This window comes from Pseudophryne corroboree, chromosome 11 (genome assembly GCF_028390025.1).
Source record: "Pseudophryne corroboree isolate aPseCor3 chromosome 11, aPseCor3.hap2, whole genome shotgun sequence".
NCBI lineage: Eukaryota > Metazoa > Chordata > Amphibia > Anura > Myobatrachidae > Pseudophryne > Pseudophryne corroboree.
Genome location: NC_086454.1, coordinates 122,749,426 through 122,775,692, shown reverse-complemented (window position 1 = coordinate 122,775,692; position 26,267 = coordinate 122,749,426). Strand labels below are relative to the sequence as shown.

The following is a 26,267-nucleotide window of genomic DNA, read 5'->3' as shown; positions in this document are numbered from 1 at the left end:
ATAATGTGAATTTCGGCTCATACCGTGAGGTATAATGTGAATTTCGGCTCATACCGTGTGGTATAATGTGAATTTCGGCTCATACAGTGTGGTATAATGTGAATTTCGGCTCATTCTGTGTACTATAATGTGAATTTTGGCTCATTCTGTGTGCTGTAATGTGAATTTCGGCTCATACCGTGTGCTATAATGTGAAAGGGGCACCAGTACTAGATAGTATAAGGGGTCCTACTATTGTGGTGCACAATGTGTATAAGAGGTACATAGTGTGGTAAACTACACTGACGGACATACCCACTTTAGAGTGGCCACGCCCTCGTTTCCAGAGCGCTATATATATTATATATATATATATATACACACACACACACACACACACACACACACACACACACACACACTCTGTCTGTCTGTCTGTCTGTCTGTCTGTCTATCTAACTATCTATCTGTTTATCTGTCTATCCACACCACTGTGTAGCATAATGTGAATAACGGACATTACTGTGCTGTGTAATGTGAGTAAGGGACGCTACTATGTGGTGTAATTTGAATTTGGGCACTATTGAGTGGCCACGACCCTTTTTTGGCACATGCGCCTTCAATAGTTCAAATAGGGGGGAGAGGGGTACCAGTCCTTTACTTTGCCAAGGGCAAGATACACCCTAGACCCCTAGATACCCCTAGATACACCCCTGACCATTCACTTTATATAAATGGATACTGAAACATTTTTGTAGGCAATAGTTCATAACTAAAGCGACCTAAAGCGAAGACAATCTTTCATAGAGAAATAACAAGTTTTTGAACGGGGGGGGGGGGGGGGGAGGGGGTGTTAGGGTTTGGCTGTGGGCCCCAGCGGTGGTTAGTGTTAGGCTGCTGAAAGGGAGGCTTAGGGTTATGTTGTGGGTGGAGTGGATTAGGGGTAGGTTTACAATACTCACTGGAATCCGTTGAGATTTTGACCGTCAGGATCAGAGGCGGATTGGCCATAGGGCTCACAGGGAAGATTCCCGGTGGGCCGACGCACTTGTGGGGTCTGTTTTGTTTGAGGACATGTGGTCCTATTTATAGACATAATGAACAAGATGCAAAATAATTTTCTTATATGAAAATTTCTTTGCCACTTAGCCTGTGATGGCAGATGATCTAGTGTATGCTCTGCCTGCCTGCTTGGCTGACATATAAGATTGAGTGAATAGTGATTGGGATACGCGGCTGGTGTAATAAGCAAGAAAATATATATTTCTAAAGAATTATATAGTTTCCTTAATTCTAAAGGTGTATCATATAATGTGCTCATAATATTTATCCTTTTAACTTCCCCTTGATGCTGGACATCCCCACTATCTGGAAAGTCTTGGGGGGAGGGTGCTGCTGCCATGGCCCATGGCTAGACCTTACACCTCTGGTGCTGCCCATGTGGGGCCACTAGTACAAATTTTTCCAGGGCCGCTTTTTGTTCCCAACCCGCCCCTGGTCAGGATAGTATTTTCATACCTAACCCGATACATCCACCTCAGCATCAGCCCCACTGTGAGCAATTATCAAGAACAGTAATTCTCATGTCATTTATGTCTTCCTACTATCAGTGTTAATTCATTTTGCCTAGTAAAGCGATTGTACCTCCACTTTCTAAACACATGTAAAACTCCAAAAATGCTCTAACCACAGACAAATCAAATGCCATCTGTATTTGAAAATATGTACCTGATCTTATACAATGTGCATTGTTTTCTGATGTAAAAATGTGAGTGCAGTAATGTAGGAGCAGTGCCAGTCTTAGGCGTTGGCAATTTAGGCAAATGCCTAGGGCATTTGGAATGGGCACAAGAAGATTCTGCTGATTAAAATGATATGCGGCATGCCTATATTCTGTGTGTGACTGCGGCTATATCTGCATATGAAATGTTATGTTACAGTGCATTACTGGAAATTACTTTAATGTAGCATTTCGTCTGCAGATACAGCCACAGTCGCACACATAGGCATGCTAATTATCATTTTAATCAGCATAAGCTGCTTGTGCATCCTAGTCACATAGCAATGAAAATAAGATGCTTTGTCTGCAAAAAAAGTGCTCAACGTTAGCAGAGCTGGATGGGAGCTGCATGGCATATTGAGGCAAGATGTATGAGGACACATCTGTATCTAAGCAGAGGTCACAGTGTTAGCGACCTTTTGAGTGCTGTGTGTGGATAGGTTCGTTGTGCAAAAGTGCATATGTGTAAGGGGCATTATGTGTGTCAAGTGTATAAATGCATTAATAATGTGCGACATATGTGTAAGGGGGATTATGTGTGTCATTACGTTTATAAGGACATTAATAATGTGCAACATATGTGTAAGGGACATTAGAAACATAGAAACATAGAATTTGATGACAGATAAGAATCACTTGACCCATCTAGTCTGCCCCTTTTTTTTAACTATATTTTTATGTGTATAAGGGCATCAATAAAGGTTGGCATAATGTGTAAGGCGCATGATGTTTATAAGGATATTAATAATGTGTTTCATATGTGTAAGGAGCATTACTGTGTGGTATGTGTATGGCATTACTAATGTGTGGTATTATGTGTATAAGGTGCTCTACTGTGTGGCGTAATGTATTGAAAGGGCACTACTGTGTGGTCTAATGTGAATAAAGAGCAATACGGTGTGGTATAATGTGAATAAGGGTCAATTCAGTGTGATGTAGTGTGAATAAGGGGCACTACTGTGAGTAGTAACGTAAATAAGGTAAAGTGGTACTAATGTGTGATGTAACGTGAATAAGGGACACTATCGTATGATAAAATGTGAATAAAGTTGCACTACTGTCTGGTGTAATTTGAATTGGGAGTACTATTGTGTGGTCATTTCCCTTCCCAAAAAAACACACCCCTTTTTCGGCTGCGCGCCGAATGTGCGCACTGTTCTGATTTAAAATATATGGGGTAGGAGCACCAAAATGAGGACTGCTATGGGTGAGGGGTGATGGTGCTGGAAAAGGAGTGCAGAGTCAGAGGCGGAACTAGCAGCAGTGCTAGGGGGCACCAGCCTAGGGCATCATGTTGGTTAGGGCCACCTCTGTGTAGGAGGCAAATGTGCAATGTACAGTTCATTTATATAAAATCACACCACAGACACTGTGATTGCTGCAAACGAGGTGCGCCAATTTGGAACGTTTATACTAACATGAAATTGAGTAAAAATGTTTGAAACTAAAATCAATCTTTCCCTGCAAAAAATCAAATGGGAACCAGAGTGTTCACTTATGCCTGAAAATCTAAATTTACTGACGGCTGCAATAGCTTGAGTGTGTGGTCATCAGCTGACTGCGCTGAGTGAGGCGTTCCGTCATATATGCTGTTTGACCCACCTCTTTGTGTAGCTGGATTGGCCCCAGATCCGATGAGTGATCAGGCCAAACAACCGGCTCTACTTGTAAGCCAGATCCTCTAGTGCAAACAGTGCAGGTACGGTGTCATTAGACCAAACAAAAACCTGAAAACAAGTTGCTGATAATTTCATGAGACTGCTGAAAAAGCGAGCGAAATAGTGACTGCTATCTGCCCAAATATAACACATCTTCTGATTTTTTGCAGCTGATGCAGCGATGAGTCAGTCAGGATCTAGTGGGAGCAAGCATGGATCCGCCAAGTAAGGACTGTGATAACACTCTTGTGATACACTGTTGGGTATTTTTGTGGTTTATAGGAAGTTACACCCATTACTTTAGGCATTACTTTAGATGTGTTTTTGCACATGGTTTTGATACTCACCGATTATTTATGGGGAGATGTATCAAACCTTAGAAAGAGATAAAGTGGAGAAGTTGCCCATTGAAATCAATCAGTTTCTGCCATTTTATAGACTGTGTTAAATAACAGATTTTAATTGGTTGCTATAGGCAACTTCTCCACTTTATCGCTCTCTCTAAAGTTTGATACATCTCCCCCTTGTATTTCAATATACTGAATGTACTTATACGTGTATTACTATTAACATGAGTAAAATATTTCCCTGATATTACAGATAATGTCACTTTTGTTGTCGTTTTACATGTACTGCTGCTTTCTCTCGGACCTGCTTATAGCCATTGCTTCTGACTGGAATCTTCACGGTATACAGCCAGATACACTGTATTTAACAGGCCACTGTGTCTGGATTGGAGGGGCGCTCTAGCTGTCCAGTCAGTTGTTACTGTAATCTTTACATAATCTTTTCCCATTGAAGTTTTGATAATCAGAAAGAGTGCCATAAAGATGAATGCTATAATTGATCACTTTGAAAATAATTCCTTCATCAGTAATAAATAATGGCCTGGCCATCAGTGATCCATGGCCAGTTTAACAATGGGGCTGATGGGATTAAAGTTCCCGGTTCCAAATAAAAATAGGCCCACCTTCATGTATATGGCTAGCTGGTTTGCATTTCTATTTTCCTCACACAGTAATGCAATATTTCTACTTCTACATATTTAGGGAGACATTGGAGCTGATAGTGTAGACGGTACAACACCCACTGGCACTGGCCACACCCACACAGAACTGGTCACAGCAGAGGCGTAACTAGGGTTTTCGGAGCCCAGAGCAAGATGAAGAGTGTCCCCCCAAAAAAACACACAAAAAAAACAAAAAAACATAAAATCAACTATGTGTGCGTACCAGAAGGGGCATGGGTACTGAAAATGGGGCATGCGAACATGACTATCACTATACACCCTGTGTCGTCTCTCAGCACACCATCACCTATCCCCCGTGTTGTCTCTCAGCACACCATCACCTACCACGTGTCATCTCTCAGCACACCATCACCTAGCCCCTGTGTCGTCTCTCAGCACACCAACACCTAGCCCCTGTGTCGTCTCTCAGCACACCATCACCTATCCCCGTGTCGTCTCTCAGCACACCATCACCTCCCCCTGCATCATCACTCAGCACACCATCACCTCCCCCTGCATCATCACTCAGCACACCATCACTTACCCCCCTGTGTCATCTCTCAACACACCATCACTGAGACTTGTAGTTCGACAGGATAACAGATGGCGGGACTCTTCTGCTCAGGCACTTCCCATCACAGACTGCACCGCAGTCAGACACGCGGGCTGCGGATATTCAAGCAGGGCCTGCAGGCAGCTCCAGGACAGTCATACACGCAGGCAGGCGGGCATTAGCTAGTGGGTGGGCGTTCGTTGGCGGGCCATCAATCAGGGTCAAGGTGAAGGCAACTCCACGGCTCCACCTCAGAGCCTCAGAGCAGTGGCGGCCGGGTGGATGAGGGCAGAGGGCGGCGTGATGTCATCGAGTCATGCTGCAATGGAAAACAGTTGGTTGATGACACATGGTGGGGGAGGGGGGGGGGCGAAGCCGGGGAGCTGCAGCATGTGGAACGTCCTCCCGGTCAGCAAATGCATTCCTGACCGGAAGGACACTAATTAAAACAAATAAATTAATAAATGGGTTTACGGCTAATGGGTGGTCCGGACTAGAGCGTGACATCGGACCCCGGCAATAGCAGGCTGCAGCGTGTCTGTCATGGAGGAGGATGAGAGGAGAGCGGGGGAAAGGGGAGTGGGCTCCCTCCTCCTCCTCCTCCAGCCGGACCGCCTCCTCCTGTTTCGTTACGGCCCGCAGCGGTGTGCAGCGATACAAAACAAGAATAGATCAGTGTAGAACAATAGCGGGGGCAAGTGGGCATGATGCCCTGTCCGCCGCCGGCGCCCCCCCTCTGCTGGGCCTGCCAAGGCGCCCAGGGCACGTACCCTGCTCGACCCCCCTTAGTTACGCCTCTGGGTCACAGTTCCTCTGCTCCCCACAAGAAGCCTTGATCATTTGTGGGGGACCCGCAGGGAGGGGTCAATAACAAATGAGGGTGGGGGAGGGGTATATAAAATAACTGAAGCTAGATGATGGAGGGTGGGGAATAAAATAATAAAAAAATGCATTAGTTACAGGATGGGGGGGTGCAAAAATGGGACTTTATACAGGGTAAATGAAATATTTTTATATACTGTATTATTAAAAATACTTTTTAATCTTTAATAAGTCATTAAAAAAATTATAATTTCTTGGCGGTTTATGTGGGGGGAAAAATCATCAGTTAAGTGATTATGGGGCATGTATCAAGCAGTAAAAAGAGTGGAGAAATGGACCACTGGAGAAGTCGCCCATAGCAACCAATCAGCTTTGTAGTAGTATGTGGTACAGTCTATAAAATAATAGGTAGAAGCTGATTGGTTGCTATGGCCAACTACTCCACTGGTCCACTTCTCCACAGTTTTCACTGCTTGATACATCAGCTCCCACACCTCAATGTATCAGTCCACAAAGAAAAAAAAACTTCAGCAAAACCTGAGTCCATGAGAAATCACTTAATATCTGTATTAGGTTATAACGATGATTAGTTTTGGATGACATATCGCCTTTAGCAAGTTATATCAAAGATCATTTTACTAAACTGCATGCCATAATGATATCAGTGAGGCACAATAGGCCACATAATATGCATAGTCATGGCTGTGAAAGTAGGCAAGACTCCAAATTTATGTGCATGAAGTCATTTATTTTTTTATATTTTCAGTGGAGGAAGCAGTAAAATGAGTGCGAAAGATCTATTTGGTAAGTTTAATATAAATATGACTATTTACTTGTCTATTTATCTGTCTATCTGTCTGCCTACTGTGTGTGTTAGTCCAGTGGTTCCCAAACGTTTTGCATCACGGCGCCCTAGAATATCAGAATGTTTTTCATGGCACCCCTAAGCCAGAAGTTTCTAATACTGCTTTCAAATAGCAATTAGCGGAACCCAGGACTTGTACAGGGGTACGTCCCAGGTGCGACCCGCTTGAGACCCCTTTCAGCCTGGCAGCACAAACCCAGCATATTGCCAGACTGGTGACGTGTGCGGAGGCGGCACTTGGAGATTCAGATCATCTCCACGCGCTGCCTCTCCCTATAATGTGAACGGGTCCTGGGTCGCGTTGACCCAGCAACCCGTTCATACTGCATTTCAACCTGAGAATAACCCTACTTTATTCCTGTGTTGAAATACCAGGCCAGTCGACCCGGGAAATTTTAACATACCCCTTTCACACCACACCTCGACCCGCGTCGATTTGTGCGATGTGAAAGGGGTATTATTGAGAAATTTAGAAAAAAAATAATAGTGTTTATATGTCATCCTTAGGTTCAGTTGCGTGGTGAGGAACATGAATTGTTTTTGTTTATCCACATATTTTATGATTGGCAGTCACCAGCACTGGTTAAGCCTATTACATTGTCCATAAATTATTTTTAATTGGTCCTGGACCACCAATCCAAGGTACCCCTGCAAGTGTCTCGCAGCACCCTAGGGCGCCATGGTGCACAGTTTGAGAACCACTGTGTTAGTGTATTTATGTAAAAAAATAACTATTTGTGGCATATATTTGATATTTTATGCCTTGTAATAAAGCAGAATTGTTCCATTTCTGCAATGTAAATAAAATGTGATTCTCGTATGATTTCTCATACAGCTGACTTCAGTATTTACAGTTGAGTGTATCCTATACGTGTGGGCTTTCAGTCCTACATTCCTGTGCACTTTTCCAAGCATCATTATCTACCTCAAACGTACCAACTTACCTGCAATTTCCGTCAGACTCATAAATTTGGGGGGAGGAAGGGGGAGGTTCTCCCGGACTCCCGAGAGAGTGGGACAGTCTCCAGCAGTGCGCCTGCTTGCCAAATGAAGTTCTGTACAATGCTGAGAATTGGGTCACGATGATCCAATTGCGCCACCTTTTCCCTCCTGCACATGCCATACGGCTGCACCCTCTGGTATAAACCGAGATTTTTTTTAAAGTTGACAATTAGTGATCTATGTGCCAGACATATCTATATGGCAGGGTTATATATAATTGCATGTACTTTAAGATTTAAGGGTGATATTGTTTTTAACATTAAGCTGTAACGCAGGCCCTGTCCCTCTTATAGAGTATAATTCCTCCTAGAGGACTTTTACATAGAACTTGATATACTTCTTTCTTATGGTGTGTACGCACGGTAAGATTTTTTTCTTACGATTTTGACTATATAGTCAAAATCGTAAGAAAAGTTAGTGCAGATCGCAAGGTGAAAGTCACCTTGCGATCCCGATTCGATGCCGATGCGCGGTCCCGCGCGGTCAGCATTGCAAGAATAGATAGACTGTGCAGGCAAGTCAATTTTTACTATCTCTATAGAAGACATAGTCAAAATTGACACTTAGCCAAAATCACACATAGTCAGTATCGCAAGCACATAATGAGCGTGCTTGCGATACTGACTATGTGCCGACCTAGCCCCTGTCGCATAGTGAGAATCGGGCATAGCCCGAATCTCACCGTGTGTATGGGCAATTAGTGTTTACTGTGTATTGTTGTGTTTATGACTGCGCTGGTGTTTCTGCCCATATTGTTATATACCATTTTATGGCCATCTGTTGTGTTGATTTACATTTACTTACGGAAAGAAATAATGTAGTAAAGATTGTAAACATAGATACAAACATTTGCAGAGTGTAATCCATTAGATGAATCAGCTCCATTATACTAGTGCTTGATAATACTCCATGCGCTGGATCAACAGCATAATGGCCTATTTATCATTCGGCCACAGATTGTGGTGATAAGTGTGTTTAACTAATATGAGAATATAGACATTATAAAAAAAAAAAAAATCATAACTGGAGCGATAGCCAGACAACCCTTCTAATAGGAGCAGGGGTAACCCTTTAATGCAATACCCTCCCCTTTAGAATGTAAGCTCTCACGAGCAGGGCTCTCTTCCCAAATGTGCTTATCCTTTTCTTACTATAATAATCTTCAGCTGCACCAAATCCAGCAGTCTTCTGCCACCTGATACTTATTCCAGTGTCATCTGCTGATGTAGCTATGTTTATTTACCCTGTTCTTGTCCTATATTGTCAACTGTAAGTTGCTGTTTTCCTGCTTGATTATTTGTTTATGTACTCTGTAATTGGGTGCTGCGGAACCCTTGTGGCGCCATATAAATAAAGGATAAAAATAATAATAATAATTTCTCTATCGTCCTAGTGGATGCTGGGGTTCCTGAAAGGACCATGGGGAATAGCGGCTCCGCAGGAGACAGGGCACAAAAAGTAAAGCTTTAGGATCAGGTGGTGTGCACTGGCTCCTCCCCCTATGACCCTCCTCCAAGCCTCAGTTAGATTTTTGTGCCCGGCCGAGAAGGGTGCAATCTAGGTGGCTCTCCTAAAGAGCTGCTTAGAAAAGTTTAGCTTAGGTTTTTTATTTTACAGTGAGTCCTGCTGGCAACAGGATCACTGCAACGAGGGACTTAGGGGAGAAGAAGTGAACTCACCTGCGTGCAGGATGGATTGGCTTCTTTGGCTACTGGACATTAGCTCCAGAGGGACGATCACAGGTACAGCCTGGATGGTCACCGGAGCCTCGCCGCCGGCCCCCTTGCAGATGCTGAAACAAGAAGAAGGTCCAGAATCGGCGGCATGAAGACTCCTCAGTCTTCTTAAGGTAGCGCACAGCACTGCAGCTGTGCGCCATTTCCTCTCAGCACACTTCACACGGCAGTCACTGAGGGTGCAGGGCGCTGGAAGGGGGGCGCCCTGGGAGGCAATGAAAACCTATTTTTGGCTAAAAATACCTCACATATAGCCTCCGGGGGCTATATGGAGATATTTAACCCCTGCCAGAATCCGTTAAGAGCGGGAGACGAGGCCGCCGAAAAAGGGGCGGGGCCTATCTCCTCAGCACACAGCGCCATTTTCCCTCACAGAAAGGCTGGAGGGAAGGCTCCCAGGCTCTCCCCTGCACTGCACTACAGAAACAGGGTTAAAACAGAGAGAGGGGGGCACTAATTTGGCGTTAGAAATATATAAAAAAGATGCTATAAGGGAAAACACTTATATAAGGTTGTCCCTATATAATTATAGCGTTTTTGGTGTGTGCTGGCAAACTCTCCCTCTGTCTCTCCAAAGGGCTAGTAGGTCCTGTCCTCTATCAGAGCATTCCCTGTGTGTGTGCTGTGTGTCGGTACGTGTGTGTCGACATGTATGAGGACGATGTTGGTGAGGAGGCGGAGCAATTGCCTGTAATGGTGATGTCACTCTCTAGGGAGTCGACACCGGAATGGATGGCTTATTTAGGGAATTACGTGATAATGTCAACACGCAGCAAGGTCGGTTGACGACATGAGACGGCCGACAAACAATTAGTACCGGTCCAGACGTCTCAAAAACACCGTCAGGGGTTTTAAAACGCCCGTTTACTTTAGTCGGTCGACACAGACACAGACAGGGACACTGAATCCAGTGTCGACGGTGAATAAACAAACGTATTCCTTATTAGGGCCACACGTTAAGGGCAATGAAGGAGGTGTTACATATTTCTGATACTACAAGTACCACAAAAGAGGGTATTATGTGGGATGTGAAAAAACTACCGTAGTTTTTCCTGAATCAGATAAATTAAATGAAGTGTGTGATGATGCGTGGGTTCCCCCCGATAGAAAATATGGGCGGTATACCCTTTCCCGCCAGAAGTTAGGGCGCGTTGGGAAACACCCCTTAGGGTGGATAAGGCGCTCACACGCTTATCAGAACAAGTGGCGGTACCGTCTATAGATAGGGCCGTCCTCAAGGAGCCAGCTGACAGGAGGCTGGAAAATATCATAAAAAGTATATACACACATACTGGTGTTATACTGCGACCAGCGATCGCCTCAGCCTGGATGTGCAGAGCTGGGGTGGCTTGGTCGGATTCCCTGACTAAAAATATTGATACCCTTGACAGGGACAGTATTTTATTGACTATAGAGCATTTAAAGGATGCATTTCTATATATGCGAGATGCACAGAGGGATATTTGCACTCTGGCATCAAGAGTAAGTGCGATGTCCATATCTGCCAGAAGATGTTTATGGACACGACAGTGGTCAGGTGATGCAGATTCCAAACGGCACAAAGGTGTATTGCCGTATAAAGGAAGAGGAGTTATTTGGGGTCGGTCCATCGGACCTGGTGGCCACGGCAACTGCTGGAAAATCCACCGTTTTTTACCCTAAGTCACATCTCTGCAGAAAAAGACACCGTCTTTTCAGCTTCAGTCCTTTCGTCCCTATAAGAGTCATATCTGCCCAGGGATAGAGGAAAGGGAAGAAGACTGCAGCAGGCAGCCCATTCCCAGGAACAGAAGCGTTCCACCGCTTCTGACAAGCTCTCAGCATGACGCTGAGACCGTACAGGACCCCTGGATCCTACAAGTAGTATCCCAGGGGTACAGATTGGAATGTCGAGACGTTTCCCCTGCGCAGGCTCCTGAAGTCTGCTTTACCAAGGTCTCCCTCCGACAAGGAGGCAGTATGGGAAACAATTCACGAGCTGTATTCCCAGCAGGTGATAATTAAATTACCCCTCCTACAACAAGAAAAGGGGTATTATTCCACACTATATTGTGGTACTGAAGCCAGAAGGCTAGGTGAGACCTATTCTAAATCTAAAAAAATTTGAACACTTACAAAGGTTCAAATCAAGATGGAGTCACTCAGAGCAGTGATAACGAACCGGGAAGAAGGGGACTATATGGTGTCCCGAGACATCAGGGATGCTTACCTCCATGTCCCAAATTTGCCCTTATCACTAAGGGTACCTCAGGTTCGTGGTACAGAACTGTCACTATCAGTTTCAGACGCTGCCGTTTGGATTGTCCACGGCACCCCGGGTCTTTACCAAGGTAATGGCCGAAATGATGGTTCTTCTTCGAAGAAAAGGCGTCTTGATTATCCCTTACTTGGACGATCTCCTGATAAGGGCAAAGTCCAGGGAACAGTTGGAGGTCGGAGTAGCACTATCTCGGATACTGTTACAACAGCAGGGGTGGATTCTAAATATTCCAAAATCGCAGCTGATCCCGACAACAAGTCTCCTGTGCTTAGGGATGATTCTGGACACAGTCCAGAAAAAGGTGTTTCTCCCGGAAGAGAAAGCCAGGGAGTTATCCGAGCTAGTCAGGAACCTCCTAAAATCAGTGCATCATTGCACAAGGGCCATGGTAAAAAAATGGTGACTTCCTTCGAAGCAATTCCAGTCGGCAGATTTCATGCAAGAACTTTTCAGTGGGATCTGCTGGACAAATGGTCCGGATCGCATCTTCAGATGCATCAGCGGATAACCCTATATCCAAGGACAAGGGTGTCTCTCCTGTGGTGGGTACAGAGTGCTCATCTTCTAGAGGGCCGCAGATTCGGCATTCAGTTTTGGATGTTGGTGACCACGGAGGCCAGCCCGAGAGGCTGGGGAGCAGTCACACAAGGAAAAAATTTCCAGGGAGTGTGATCAAGTCTGGAGACTTTTCTCCACATAAATATAGCTAAGGGTAAATTTATAATGCTCTAAGCTTAGCAAGACCTCTGCTTCAAGGTCAGCCGGTATTGATCCAGTGGGATAAAACATCACGGCAGTCGCCCACGTAAATAGACAGGGCGGCACAAGAAGCAGGAGGGCAGTGGCAAAAACTGCAAGGACTTTTCGCTGGGCGGAAAATCATGTGATAGCACTGTCAGCAGTGTTTCATTCCGGGAATGGAAACTGGGAAGCAGACTTCCTCAGTAGGCACGACCTCCACCCGGCAGAGTGGGAACTTCATGGGGAAGTTTTCCACATGATTGTAAACCGTTGGGAATTACCAAAGGTGGACATGATGGCGTCCCGTCTGAACAAAAAACGGGACAGGTATTGCGCCAGGTTAAGAGACCCTCAGGCAATAGCTGTGGACGTTCTGGTAACACCGTGGGTGTACCAGTCGGTGTATGTGTTCCATCCTCTGCTTTTCATACCTAAGGTACTGAGAATTATAAGACGTAGAGGAGTAAGAACTATACTCATGGCTCCGGATTGGCCAAGAAGGACTTGGTACCCGGAACTTCAAGAGATGCTCACAGAGGACTTATGGCCTCTGCCGCTAAGAAGGGACTTGTTTCAGCAAGTACCATGTCTGTTCCAAGACTTACCGCAGCTGCGTTTGACGGCATGGCGGTGGAACGCCGGATCCTAAGGGAAAAGGCATTCAGGAAGAGGTCATTCCTACCCTGGTCAAAGCCAGAAAGGAGGTGACCGCACAACATTATCACCACATGTGGCGAAAATATGTTGCGTGGTGTGAGGCCAGGAAGGCCCCACGAAGAAATTTCAACTCGGTCGATTCCTGCATTTCCTGCAAACAGGAGTGTCTATGGGCCTCAAATTGGGGTCCATTAAGGTTCAAATTTCGGCCCTGTCGATTTTTCTTCCAGAAAGAATTGGCTTCAGTTCCTGAAGTCCAGAAGTTTGTCAAGGGAGTATTGCATATACAACCCCCTTTTGTGCCTCCAGTGGCACTGTGGGATCTCAACGTAGTTCTGGGATTCCTCAAAACACATTGGTTTAAAACCAGTCAAATCTGTGGATTTGAAGCATCTCACATGAAAAGTGAACATGCTCTTGGACCTGGCCTGGACCAGGCGAGTGTCAAATTGGTGGTTTTTTTCTCAAAAAAGCCCATATCTGTTTGTCCATTCGGACAGGGCAGAGCTGCGGACTCGTCCCCAGTTCTCTCCCTAAGGTGGTGTCAGTGTTTCACCTGAACCAGCTTATTGTGGTGTCTTGCGCCTACTAGGGACTTGGAGGACTCCAAGTTGCTAGATGTGGTCAGGGCCCTGAAAATATAGGTTCCAGGACGGCTGGAGTCAGGAAAACTGACTTGCTGTTATCCTGTATGCACCCAACAAACTGGGTGCTCTTGCTTCTAAGCAGACTTTTGCTAGTTGGATGTGTAATACAATTCAGCTTGCACATTCTGTGGCAGGCCTGCCACAGCCAAAATATGTAAATGCCCATTCCACAAGGAAGGTGGGCTCATCTTGGGCGGCTGCCCGAGGGGTCTCGGCTTTACAACTTTGCCGAGCGGCTATTTAGTCAGGGGCAAACACGTTTGTAAAATCCTACAAATTTGATAACCTGGCTAAGGAGGACCTGGAGTTCTCTCATTCGGTGCTGCAGAGTCATCCGCACTCTCCCGCCCGTTTGGGAGCTTTGGTATAATCCCCATGGTCCTTTCAGGAACCCCAGCATCCACTAGGACGATAGAGAAAATAAGAATTTACTTACCGATAATTCTATTTCTCGGAGTCCGTAGTGGATGCTGGGCGCCCATCCCAAGTGCGGATTATCTGCAATACTTGTACATAGTTACAAAAATCGGGTTATTATTGTTGTGAGCCATCTTTCAGAGGCTCCGCTGTTATCATACTGTTAACTGGGTTCAGATCACAGGTTTTACAGTGTGATTGGTGTGGCTGGTATGAGTCTTACCCGGGATTCATAAATCCTTCCTTATTGTGTACGCTCGTCCGGGCACAGTATCCTAACTGAGGCTTGGAGGAGGGTCATAGGGGGAGGAGCCAGTGCACACCACCTGATCCTAAAGCTTTACTTTTTGTGCCCTGTCTCCTGCGGAGCCGCTATTCCCCATGGTCCTTTCAGGAACCCCAGCATCCACTACGGACTCCGAGAAATAGAATTATCGGTAAGTAAATTCTTATTATTATTCAATTATTCAATTAGCTCCATTTTTTCACCTAGGTGAAAAAATTTAGCTTTTTCGCTATTTTCAGGGCGAATTGAGATTCGCCCTATGCAATATTTTCGCCTAGGTGAAAAATGTGACAGGGGCGGAAAACATGTGGATCAGCGAATCCACTTGTTTTCCGTTGAAAATGCGGGCCATTTTCGCTGATTTTGAGGCACTTTTCGCCAATTCCTTTTCACTTAATAAAAAAAGATGAAAAGGCATTGTCGAAAATGCCTTCAAAACTGCCGAAAACGACCCTAAATGAATACGAGTGGGGCGAATTTATTAGCTCCGAAATGTAATCGGAACTAATTGCATACTCCCCAAGTGTAATGAAAGTGAAAAGCCCTATCACCATCTGATTAATCAAAGGGCTTTTTGTCTTGTGATAACTCTTCCCCATAGTTATGTGCTGTTTGTGATTTCAAGGGTCAGGCAAGTCCAGAGTTCACAATTTGTAACTTGCAGTTTTAAAGCACTTACACACGGAGAGATCCGTTCTTAAAATCTAAGCAATCTGACTAGATTGCTTAGAAGTTAAGCACGGATCTCTCCGTGTGTACCCCCCACAGTGATAGCGATGCGCGACACAATCTAGCAAATCGCTCATGTCACCTGCTGGGTGAAATGAGCGCCCCAGCCCCACCCCCCCTCCCGCACACATCGCGCTGTGCTGAGTGGGGGGGGGGGGGAGGAGATGTGTGCTGAGCGGTCTGTGAAAGATCGCTCAGCACACATCTCTCTACTGGCCTTTAGTCTCTGCAAGCGTCATCATTTTTTAAGAAAGGATCAAGTTGTACATGGCCAGTTCTGTATGTTAGATGCCATTATCAAATTATTTTCCTTGTATTCTGTTAATTGATATCTTTGCTTAGTGTTCCTGCGTATCATATTCTAGTAAACATGTTGACAAAAGGGGCGTGACCACGGCGGCAGAGGACTAGGCAGCAGGATCGAGGAGCTCCCTGGATAATTAATCCTGAAACAATCCTGGGGCCCCGATCCTGCTCTCCTCTGGACTGATCTCCTGCTTGACGGTGCTGGGGAGGCTGTGGAGCGTGTGTACGAGCGCTCCCGGCCCGCGTCAGCGGCCGCCCGGACTCCGGGCCTAGGCCGCAGCTCAGTCCCCGGCCTCGATTTTGAAGCTCCGCCGGGCGCGTGCGCGCGCGCACACGATCGAGCGCCCGAGGCGGACGCGACGACCAGCGGCACAGGAGAGGAGAGGTACCCCACTCCTGTACCCCCAGGGCCACATATAGAAGACAACCTGACACCCTGAAGGCTGGTACAGAGAGGGAAGGAGGGGGAGATCTCTGTGCTGGGCGGCCATTTTAACTGCAGCTCCCTGAGGCACAGAATACAGCAAGGTGCAGTGTGGGTGAAGACTGCACTGGGCTGGAGGACTGGACACTGTCCCAGCTGCCCTGTCTCCTACTGCTTATACTGCTGGCATACCACACACTGGACACATTTGTTTATACCATTGGACCCCCCAGGTCCCCCTTCTCCCTTCATTACAACATCTGGCCATCCCAGTGACTGGCGTGCTGCTGTTACTGCATTTACCATCCACGGTTATACTTTTGATACTGAATAACGGGGCTCTTATTACTGCTGGACCCCCACAAGATGGTGAGGGGCGGCCAGAGCGCGGCCGCGGCTAAACTGGAGAAGTTCGCCCGACAGCCTACATCTCAGTCGACGCAGTCATCTCCTAAGCCTTCCCCCCCTGCCAGAATGGATCCATCGGCTGGGGCCGACTCGGGGGCGAACACGCAGCCGTCTGCACCCTCCATCCAGCAGGTCCTGGAGGCCATAGCGGCCAGCGAGCAACGCCTATCAGACAAGATGGAGAAGGTGCAGTGCGATTTATCACTGCTACGACAGGACGTCCAACGAGTACGGGAGAGGGTGGGCGAAACTGAGACAAGGGTCTCCAACCTGGAAGACCTCAGCGGCCCTCTGCAACAATCGGTGTCCGCAGTTACACAGCAAGTCACAACGATACAAGCCAAACTCCTGGACATGGAGGGCAGACTCCGCAGAAACAACGTGAGGTTCGTTGGCCTCCCTGAAAAAGAAGAAGGGACACACCCCGAGGATTTTCTGGAATCCTGGTTAAAAGAGGCATACGGTGCTGAATCCTTTACATCTCAGTTTGCAGTGGAGCGGGCTCACCGCGTGCCCTTCCGGCCTTTACCACCAGGTGCCCCACCACGAACTTTTATAGCAAAATTCCTGCACTACAAGGACCGGGACTCCGTCCTGCGCCTGGGACGTGTGAAGGGTCCCCTGATGAGGAATGGAGTCCGGGTGTCGGCATTTCCGGACTTTGCAGCGGACGTCCAAAAAGACCGAGCACAGTTTCTCCCCATAAAGCGACGCCTTCGTGACCTGAATATATCATACTCAATGCTGTTTCCCTCCAGATTGCGAGTGGTGGCGGACGGGGAGACTAAATTCTTCAGCTCGCCCAGGGAAGCGGCGTCATGGTTGGACAGATATGCTCCGGGGGCACGCCAGCTGGCTCCAGACTGACATCGGGTCGCCTTCCTTTATGGGCCTTCAACTCGCAAGTATAAGTCCGGGGAGCTTCCTCTTGTTTAGCAGTTCTGGACTTTACTGAGAAGTGTTATAAACGTATAAACGTATAAGGGTTTAAATATTGGGGTTGTTTGATCTGTACGCCTAGTACAGTGTTGCCGTAGGCTTTGGGTTCTCCAGGGCTAGAGTTCGGTTAGGGAATTAGGTATGCCACAGTTCGGGGAGGTATACGGGGAGGGGGGATGCTGGGGGGCTGCTGTTGGCCCCCCAGTAGTTTTTCTGTTTTATGTTTTGAATTTAAGAAGCCTACATATAAGTCATTCGGAGGGTGTGGCGGGGTTGCACTGTTCTCAGGGGTTTGGCTTGAGGTCCGGGGCCGGTGGACGGCGCGACCGCGCGAGTGAGGAGCCGGGGGGTCGGGTGGTAGATAGGAGTGATGTGCTCCAGCAGATGACTTGGCTGACATGCCTCCCTTAAAAATCTTGTCGTGGAATGTCCGGGGCATTAACAACAAAGTAAAGCGATCCTTAGTGTTTAAGATGATCAAGAAATATGGCCCGGATATAATCTGTTTAAGCGAAACTCATTTAGAGGGAAATAGGCTGTTGTCGCTCCGTAGGCCTTGGGTGGGCTGGGCATATCATTCCTCGCACTCCTCATATTCCCGAGGGGTGTCGGTAATGATAAAGAGGACTGTACAGTTTGAGATGATTAGGGTAAATACAGATCCGCATGGTAGATACGTGTTCTTAGAATGTAAATTATTCTCACGTAATTTTTTCCTGTTGTCTGTGTATGTTCCCCCCCCTTTTTCATACGATGTCCTGCAAAAGGCCGCCCTGTTTGTTGCCTCCTCCCCACACACCCCTGTCATCTGCTTGGGGGACTTCAACGCTGTGTTGGATGCCTCCTTAGACAGATGGAGGGCGCCCCGGGATCGGGGGACGGGGGGCGGTTTAGCCTCATCGGGATCTAGATTCGCAGAATTTCTAGACGGTATGCAGTGGGTAGACGTCTGGAGAATTCGGAATCCTGGCCTCAGGCAATACTCCTGTTATTCGGGTACACATGGCTCTTTTTCTAGGATCGACCTGGCCCTGGTCTCGCCTGGGCTTTTGCCTGGCGTGACGGATGTCCGTTACGAGGCACGGGGGGTGTCAGATCACTCGCCCCTGGTGCTCTCAATAAATGGGGAATGTCAGAGGGGACAGTCATACTGGCGGCTACACCCTTCCTGGCTGGCCCAGCTGGGCGAATGCCCGGAGTTGGTGTCCACATGGGAGGGATTTTTTGCAGATAACGTGGGATCGGCCCGGGCCCCGGTTGTCTGGGACGCGTTCAAGGCATATTTACGAGGTACAATGATCGGCAAAATTGCAGCCTGCAAGGTGGCTAGAAGGGCGACGGAAAGACAGCTTGAGACTGAGTGTAGGGATCTGGAGATGCGTTACCTGACAGAGGGTACTCCTGAGCTGAAGGCCCGCTGGCTTGTGGCTCAGGAGGCCTGGCTGGCCCACCTTTCAGATATAAATGCACGTTCCCTTTTGTTTAGGGCTACTAACATATATATGCAGGCGGACAGACCAGGTAGCCTGATGGCCCACTTAGTGCACTATGATAGACCTGGGACCACGATAGCGCAAATGCTCGACCCAGGCGGCTTCACGGTGGATGCCACCCCCGACATCGCTCAGATGTTCCTCGGCTACTTCAGAGAAATTTACGACAGCAGACTGACATGCTCCACGGAGGAAATAGACCTGTACCTGATAAACATTCCCCTTTCTAAACTCTCCCATGAGGCCAGGGACGCACTGGACGCACCTCTGACCCTGGAAGAGGTGGTGTCGGCGGTGGAGGTGTCTCCTAGAGGTAAATCCCCGGGTAGTGACGGTATTCCCACGGAACTATATAAACAGTATATAGAATTCTTTGGTCCCCAGCTGCTTGACACGTACGTTAAAATGAGTGTCACTGACAGCCTTCCTCCCTCGATGTCCGAGGCGATCCTTATAATGCTTCCAAAGCCTGGTAAGGACCCCATGTTGTTGGACTCCTACAGGCCGATCTCCCTCATCCCCACTGACGCCAAGATCCTGGCGAAAATTCTCGCGGTCCGTCTCAACCTAGTAATTGAATCCATAATTCATCCGGATCAAACCGGCTTCATGCCTGGGAAATCCACATCCATTAACTTGCGCAGGCTATACACCATTTTGCAGGCCCCCCGCGACTTCCCCTCGGACGCGGCTGTAGTCTCGCTGGATGCAGCCAAGGCATTCGACAGCGTTGAATGGCCTTACCTGTGGGGAGTCATGAGGAGCATGGGCTTCGGCCCAAACTTTATTCAGTGGATTAAATTGCTATACCAGAATCCACGCGCCAGGGTCTTGGTGAACGGCTACATCTCCTCCTCCTTCCCTTTGACACGGGGCACCAGACAAGGATGCCCCCTCTCTCCTGCTCTGTTTGCCATAGCCATAGAGCCACTCGCTTGCCTGATCAGATCGCACCCGGACATCGAGGGAATAGGTACCGGCCCCTGTACTGACAAGATAGCCCTTTATGCGGATGACCTGTTGCTATTCCTTCAAGACTACGCAGTAGAGATGCCCACTGTGCTGCGGGTCATCGAGACATTCGGTGGGTATTCGGGTCTCCGCATGAATTGGACTAAATCATTTATTATGCCCATTATAGGCTCCCTCCCTCAGGTTCCGAAAATATCTCTGCCACTGTGCTGGACAGTTCAGTTCAAGTACCTCGGAATTCTAATTACAAACGACCCATCAGACTTTGTGCCCTTAAACCTCGACCCCCTAGTACAAACAGTAGTGCGCAAATCTAGAGCCTGGGGTAAGTTACCACTGACAATGACGGGCAGGGTCGGCCTTATTAAAATGGTAGTCCTGCCTAAACTATTGTATGTTCTACTACAGTCCCCTGTATTCATTTTTCCAGCCTTCTTCAGGAAATTAAATAGCGTCCTGTCCTCCTTTGTATGGGCCAATAAAAGAGCTAGAATTAAATTAACCACCCTCACCAGACAGAAAAGGGACGGCGGTCTGGCCTTGCCTCACTTCCAACTATATTACTATGCTGCTCAGCTATCACATATCAGTATGTGGCTTCGGGAGGGGGGGGGGGCTGGGCTGGAACGGGCGTTCCTTCAGTGCTACTACCCAGACCTTTCCCCGGCACAGGTCTTGGTGGGGGAAAACCCTTCCAGATCTTTACCTCCTATTGTCTTTCAGGCGATGAGAATATGGCTGGCATTGAAGGGCCTGCTCGGGTATGAAGGCATGGACCCTGACACCCCCCTATGGCACTCCACAATGCTTAATGAGCTGAGGTCCCTAGAGGGCGGGGAGGTATGGGCTCCGTATTCGATAGACTCACTGTCCCAATTATATAGTGGCGGTTCATTGAAATCATTTCAACAATTAAAGGAGGAGTTTGGACTTCCGAACTCTCACTTCTACAGATTTTTACAGCTCAGGCACGCCTTGCAGGCGCAATTTGGAGACTCCCCCCCGGCGCTCCTCCCATTTCCCATCAAAACATTCCTACAATCTTTGGGTCGAGTCAAGGTGATCTCCTTCACTTACTCATACCTCCTCCAAACAATACACGCAGACCCGCTCTCGAATCTTCGGGCGAACTGGGAGCGTGACTTGGGTCCCATAGACGGGGAAGACTGGGAGGGCGCTTTGGGCAATCCGAGTCAGGTCACTAAATCGCTACGGTTTCAGCAGATTCAGTTTTTCATTCTGCATAGGTCATACATGACACCGAGCAGGCTGGCCAGATTCAGGTCTGATAATGTTGATGTTTGTCCCAAGTGCAGGGCTGCCGGAGGCACATTCTGGCACCTCATATGGGAATGCCCGTCGCTACAGGTGTTCTGGGCTGGGGTCAGGTCGATTTTGGAACACACAGGAACACAGAGGGGAATGCTGACTCCGAGATTTTGCATTCTGGGGGTGGGTGACTCGAGTTCTGGGTCCAGATGGGAAGGCATGTATGCCCGCAGCGTATGCGCACTTGCAAAAGTGTGCATCGCGCGGACATGGATGGCCCCCAGCCCTCCCACAATACCTGCTCTTAAAAGTTTGATCAATGATACCCTATTAAAAGAACGATATGTATATATGAAATATAATGCCCTTACCAGATACGAGAAGATTTGGTCTCCTTGGATCACTTCCACATACTCCTCCCTTGCCCTTCAAATGTAGCGGGCATTGGCCATTGATGCAGAAGCGCTGTTTGGGCCCCGGGGCGTTGGGCCGAACCCTTTACCTCTCCTAACGCAGTTGCTTAGGTGGTTAGCTGTCGCACCACACCACGCACACATCAGGTTGACTAGGCTTGAGTTTGTTTAGAGGGTTAGTTTGGGGGTAGTGGGGTTGTGGGCTATATACGGCTCAATAGACGGGGTAATTACACATAAGGTGGGGGGAGAAAATCTAAAAAATGTTAAGTATGTGAATCATAACTTGGATACAGACTACATACAATATGCATATTGCGTGAAGGCCGCACGGAAATGGTGATGTGGGGAATAGTATTCATGCATGTATAATACCATAAAGCTGATATGAATGACTGAATAATGTGATTATCCAATATGACCAGAAATGCATCCTGAAATGTCTGTATCTTTAACTTTTGTGGTGAATAAAAATTACTCTATTTAAAAAAAAAAAAACATGTTGACAAAAAAAGAATAAAGGCTCAAAACATGTTGTCCTGGGAGGCTTTCACTCATGGAGACTTTTTCTGAGCTTTGTCTGTGCTGTAGCAAAGAGATGGCCATTGCCAAAAGGTCAGTGGGATGTATGTGCTGCACACAGGGGGCCTGATTCAGATGTGGTTGGCGTTGTTATCACTGCGGCTAACTGTTAGGCGCCGAGGGTCCGCTCGTCAGTGCGGCCCGGCGCCTAGCAACCAGGGACGCCGTACACGGACAGCCGCCGGCTCCCTGGCAACGCTAGACGCCGGGCGCACGGAGCCGCACAGACCCTAGCAACGGGGACGCCACTGTCGGACCGCGTTCCCCGTTGCTGGGTCCAAAGTTAATTACCACACTTGTTTCCTGGCCGTGCAGTATGGCAGCTGCACGGCATGTTTGTAATTAGCCCTGTCTGGCACCTGATTGGAGGGCTTCCATTTAAAGGCACTCTCAGGACTTCTCACAGACGCCGGTAATAGCTTCCTGTTTGCTGTATCTGTTGCAGAGAGTGTTTCCAGTCCTGCTCTTTCCGGTCGTTCCTGTCCTCAGTGGTCCAGTACTCGGAAGTTGTCATCTGTTCCTGGAGTCCTGACCGAGCACCTTTAACATCCTGTGGTGTTCGTGAGTCGCGGCGTAGCCGTGTGTTGCGGCTTGACCGCTTACTATTTATTATTTGTTATATTGTGTCTCGGAGCTTTTGCGGAGGATTCCGCTCCCACAAATCCACTCTGGTATCCAGCGGTGCTGGGTAGGAGTAACGGATTAGTGGATTTTGGTTGTCCTTTTCCCTGGCGGTTTGTCCGCACATACTTCTGGTTTAAGTTTAGTTAGCTTGTAGCCCCTGGCCTGGTTGTTTAGTCAGAGGGCCCCTTGTTATCACCCTGTCTCGGATTTCCCTTTGTCTCCCATTAAGACCTGAGGGGGCATCGGAGTTGGGCAGACATAATCCGCCCTTCAAACGCGGCTGCCATGGGCTCAAGCAACCATAGTCTCGCAGGGGATTTCTGATAACACGGGCGAGACAACGGAGTTAGGGCGCCAGGGGTTACTAGGCTTTCCTGCTCCCGTAACCAGCATTCCCTTCCAGTACTCTGGCCTTTGTCATAAGATCTCCTCTGGTCAGAAGTACTGGAATCATAACATTATTACCGGCCACACCAAAACTTAAAATTAAACAAGGTTTGATTTTTTCCCTTATTTCAGTTTGGAAGATTTGTCGGCCTCATGAATCCCACTGGTTTAGGGCCAAATCCTGGCCAGCTTCTAGTTAGCCAGATTCAAGAACTTACTCAGATGGTTCAGGATCTTTCCCTTCGGGTGAAGTCGCAGGAAGATCTTTTACGGACTTCCCCGAGGGTCGTCCCTGAACCGAAAATGCATTTGCCTGACCGTTTTTCTGGTGATAGGAAGCAGTTTTTTAATTTTAAAGAGTCTTGTAAACTTTATTTTCGCTTAAGACCAATCTCCTCAGGTACGGAATCTCAGCGGGTCGGAATTATTATTTCTTTACTTCAGGGGGATCCCCAGACCTGGGCTTTTGGTTTAAGAACAGAGGATCCGGCATTATTGTCTGTAGACGCCTTTCTGGGGTCTTTAGGGCTTTTGTATGATGACCCTGATAGAGAGGCATCCGCCGAGAGTCAGTTGCGTGCTCTCAGACAGGGTAGGAATCCCGCAGAGATTTATTGTACGGAGTTTCGCCGTTGGTCGAACGACTGTGGCTGGAATGACCCCGCTCTGCGCAGTCAGTTTCGCCTCGGCTTATCTGAGTCTATAAAAGACAGTCTCCTTCAGTATCCCGCTCCTGAGACTCTCGATAAACTCATGGAGCTTTCTATTAAGATTGATCGTCGTCTCAGAGAGCGGAGGGCTGAAAAAGGAGCACCTGTCGGGTCTTCTCCTTGTGTTTTTTCCATTCCTGTGGACTTAGAGGAGCCCATGCAGATGGGTCTCTCCAAGCTGTCTCCTGAAGAAAGAACCAGAAGGCAAAATTCTGGTCTTTGTTTGTACTGTGGGGGTAAGGGACATTTTGCCCGTAATTGTCCGAACAAGTCGGGAAACGCCTCGACCAAGTGAATTGTGAGGGGGTTCACTTTGGTCTGCAGCTTATCTCCTCGAATAATTCCCTGTTAGTCCCAGCTAAAGTTTCCTTTGGCAGCCTCTGTTCTTCGGTGTCGGCTTTTGTTGACCGTGGAGCTTCAGGGAACTTTATGGACTTAACGTGGGCCAAGGCCTTAGGTATTCCTCAGTTAACCTTGGGTAGGCGTATCACCATGCATGGTTTAGATGGGAGTCCCTTGTCCAATGGGGTTATTTCCCTCTGTACACCCCCTGTTCTACTTTCGGTAGGAGCTCTTCATTCCGAAAAGATTGAATTTTTCCTTACCCATTGCCCTGCAGTTCCAGTGGTTCTGGGTCACCCTTGGCTGGCCTTTCATAATCCCATCATTGATTGGCAGTCGGGGGAGATCTCACAATGGGGTACCATCTGTAATAAGGAATGTATTACGTTTCCCATCAGAATAGCTGCTGCCATTCCCGAACCCATTCCTGTGGAATACCAGGATTTTGTTGATGTATTTTCCAAGGGCAATGCAGACATTCTGCCTCCCCATCGGCCTTATGATTGTGCTATTGAGCTAATTCCTGGTGCCACATTGCCAAAGGGAAGGTTATATGCATTGTCCGGACCAGAAACTGTGGCCATGAATGAGTATGTTAAAGAGAGCCTAGGGAAAGGATTTATCAGGCCATCTAAATCCCCGTTAAGTGCAGGCTTCTTCTTTGTGGAGAAGAAAGATGGATCACTCAGACCTTGCATTGACTTTAGAGCCTTGAATAAGATCTCAGTAAAAAATACTTACCCTTTGCCGCTGATTTCTGTCCTCTTTGATCAGCTACGTTCGGCTGTGATTTTTTCTAAGATTGACCTGAGAGGAGCATATAACCTCATCCGAATCAAGTCAGGAGATGAGTGGAAAACGGCATTCAGTACTCAGTCGGGTCACTACGAGTATCTGGTTATGCCATTCGGCCTGTCTAACGCTCCTGCAGTTTTCCAGGATCTCATTAACGACGTGCTCCGTGATTTTCTTGGAAGATTCGTGGTCGTTTACTTAGACGATATCTTGATCTATTCTGACTCTATTGAACAACATGTTACCCAGGTGCGTCAGGTTCTTCAAAAATTACGTGAAAATCACCTATATGCCAAGCTGGAGAAGTGTGAATTTCATGTCACGGAGGTATCCTTTTTGGGGTACATTATTTCCCCTCGGGGATTCTGTATGGAACCAAAGAAGCTCCAAGCCATCCTTAGTTGGGCGCAACCCACCAACTTAAAAGCAATTCAGCGCTTTTTAGGGTTTGCGAATTATTATAGAAGATTTATTCATTCTTTTTCCGACCTGGTTGCTCCCATTGTGGCACTTACTAAGAAGGGAGCGGATCCAACCAGTTGGTCTCGTGAAGCTGAGTTATCTTTTCAGGCCTTGAAACAAGCCTTCGTCTCAGCCCCAGTCCTCAGACATCCCAACCCAGAATTGCCTTTCATTGTTGAGGTTGATGCCTCGGAGGTTGGAGTAGGGGCTATCCTGTCTCAGAAGGATCCGGACTCTCTAGAATTACATCCTTGTGCCTTTATGTCCAGGAAATTCTCATCTGCTGAATCCAACTACGATGTTGGTAACCGGGAATTACTGGCTATTAAATGGGCTTTCGAGGAGTGGAGGCATTGGCTTGAGGGAGCAACACATACCATTTCAGTTTTGACTGATCACAAAAATCTTCAGTAGATCGAATCAGCTAAACGGCTGAATGCCCGGCAGGCTCGTTGGGCTTTATTTTTTACTCGTTTCAAGTTCATTATCACCTTCAGGCCAGGTTCCAAGAATACCAAGGCGGATGCCCTATCACGCAGTTTTCTTCCAGTTCATGATAACAGTCCTGTTACTCCCATACTTCCGTCTTCAGTCATTCGGGCAGGCCTCACACAAGATTTATTTACCCAGTTAAAGCAGCTTCAACATCAAGCTCCTGGAAATACTCCTGCTGGTCGTCTTTATGTCCCTGAGTTTTTGAGAGCAACTGTTTTGACTGAGTTTCATGATAGCAAAGTTGCCGGGCATCCGGGGATCTCTAAGACTTTGGAATTAGTCTCCCGCTCAGTATGGTGGCCTGGTCTTTCTAAAGACATTAAGGAGTTTGTTTTTTCTTGTCAGGTTTGTGCACAGCATAAAGTTCCCCGTTCCTTGCCTATCGGGCAACTTATGCCCTTGAATGTTCCTCTCAGGCCATGGTCTCATATTTCCATGGATTTTGTGGTAGACCTCCCTCTGTCAGCCGGATGCCGAGTCATATGGGTAGTAGTGGACCGTTTTA

The 26,267-nt window shown here is 47.5% G+C and overlaps 1 protein-coding gene across 3 annotated transcripts in view; it reads left to right on the top strand.

Moving 5' to 3' along the window:
• The window catches only part of EPS8L2 (EPS8 signaling adaptor L2), a 379,476-nt gene that overhangs the window by 205,567 nt on the left and 147,642 nt on the right, over positions 1-26,267 (top strand). For 2 of the 3 annotated variants that reach the window (XM_063944781.1, XM_063944780.1), the window contains 2 exons: positions 3,588-3,642; positions 6,568-6,605. In XM_063944781.1, the coding sequence (XP_063800851.1) occupies positions 3,599-3,642; positions 6,568-6,605 (82 nt within the window). In that variant the 5' untranslated portion in view covers positions 3,588-3,598. Of the gene's footprint in view, positions 1-3,587; positions 3,643-5,943; positions 5,976-6,567; positions 6,606-26,267 lie in introns of those variants that run through there. The other variant, XM_063944782.1, reaches the window with a different exon arrangement.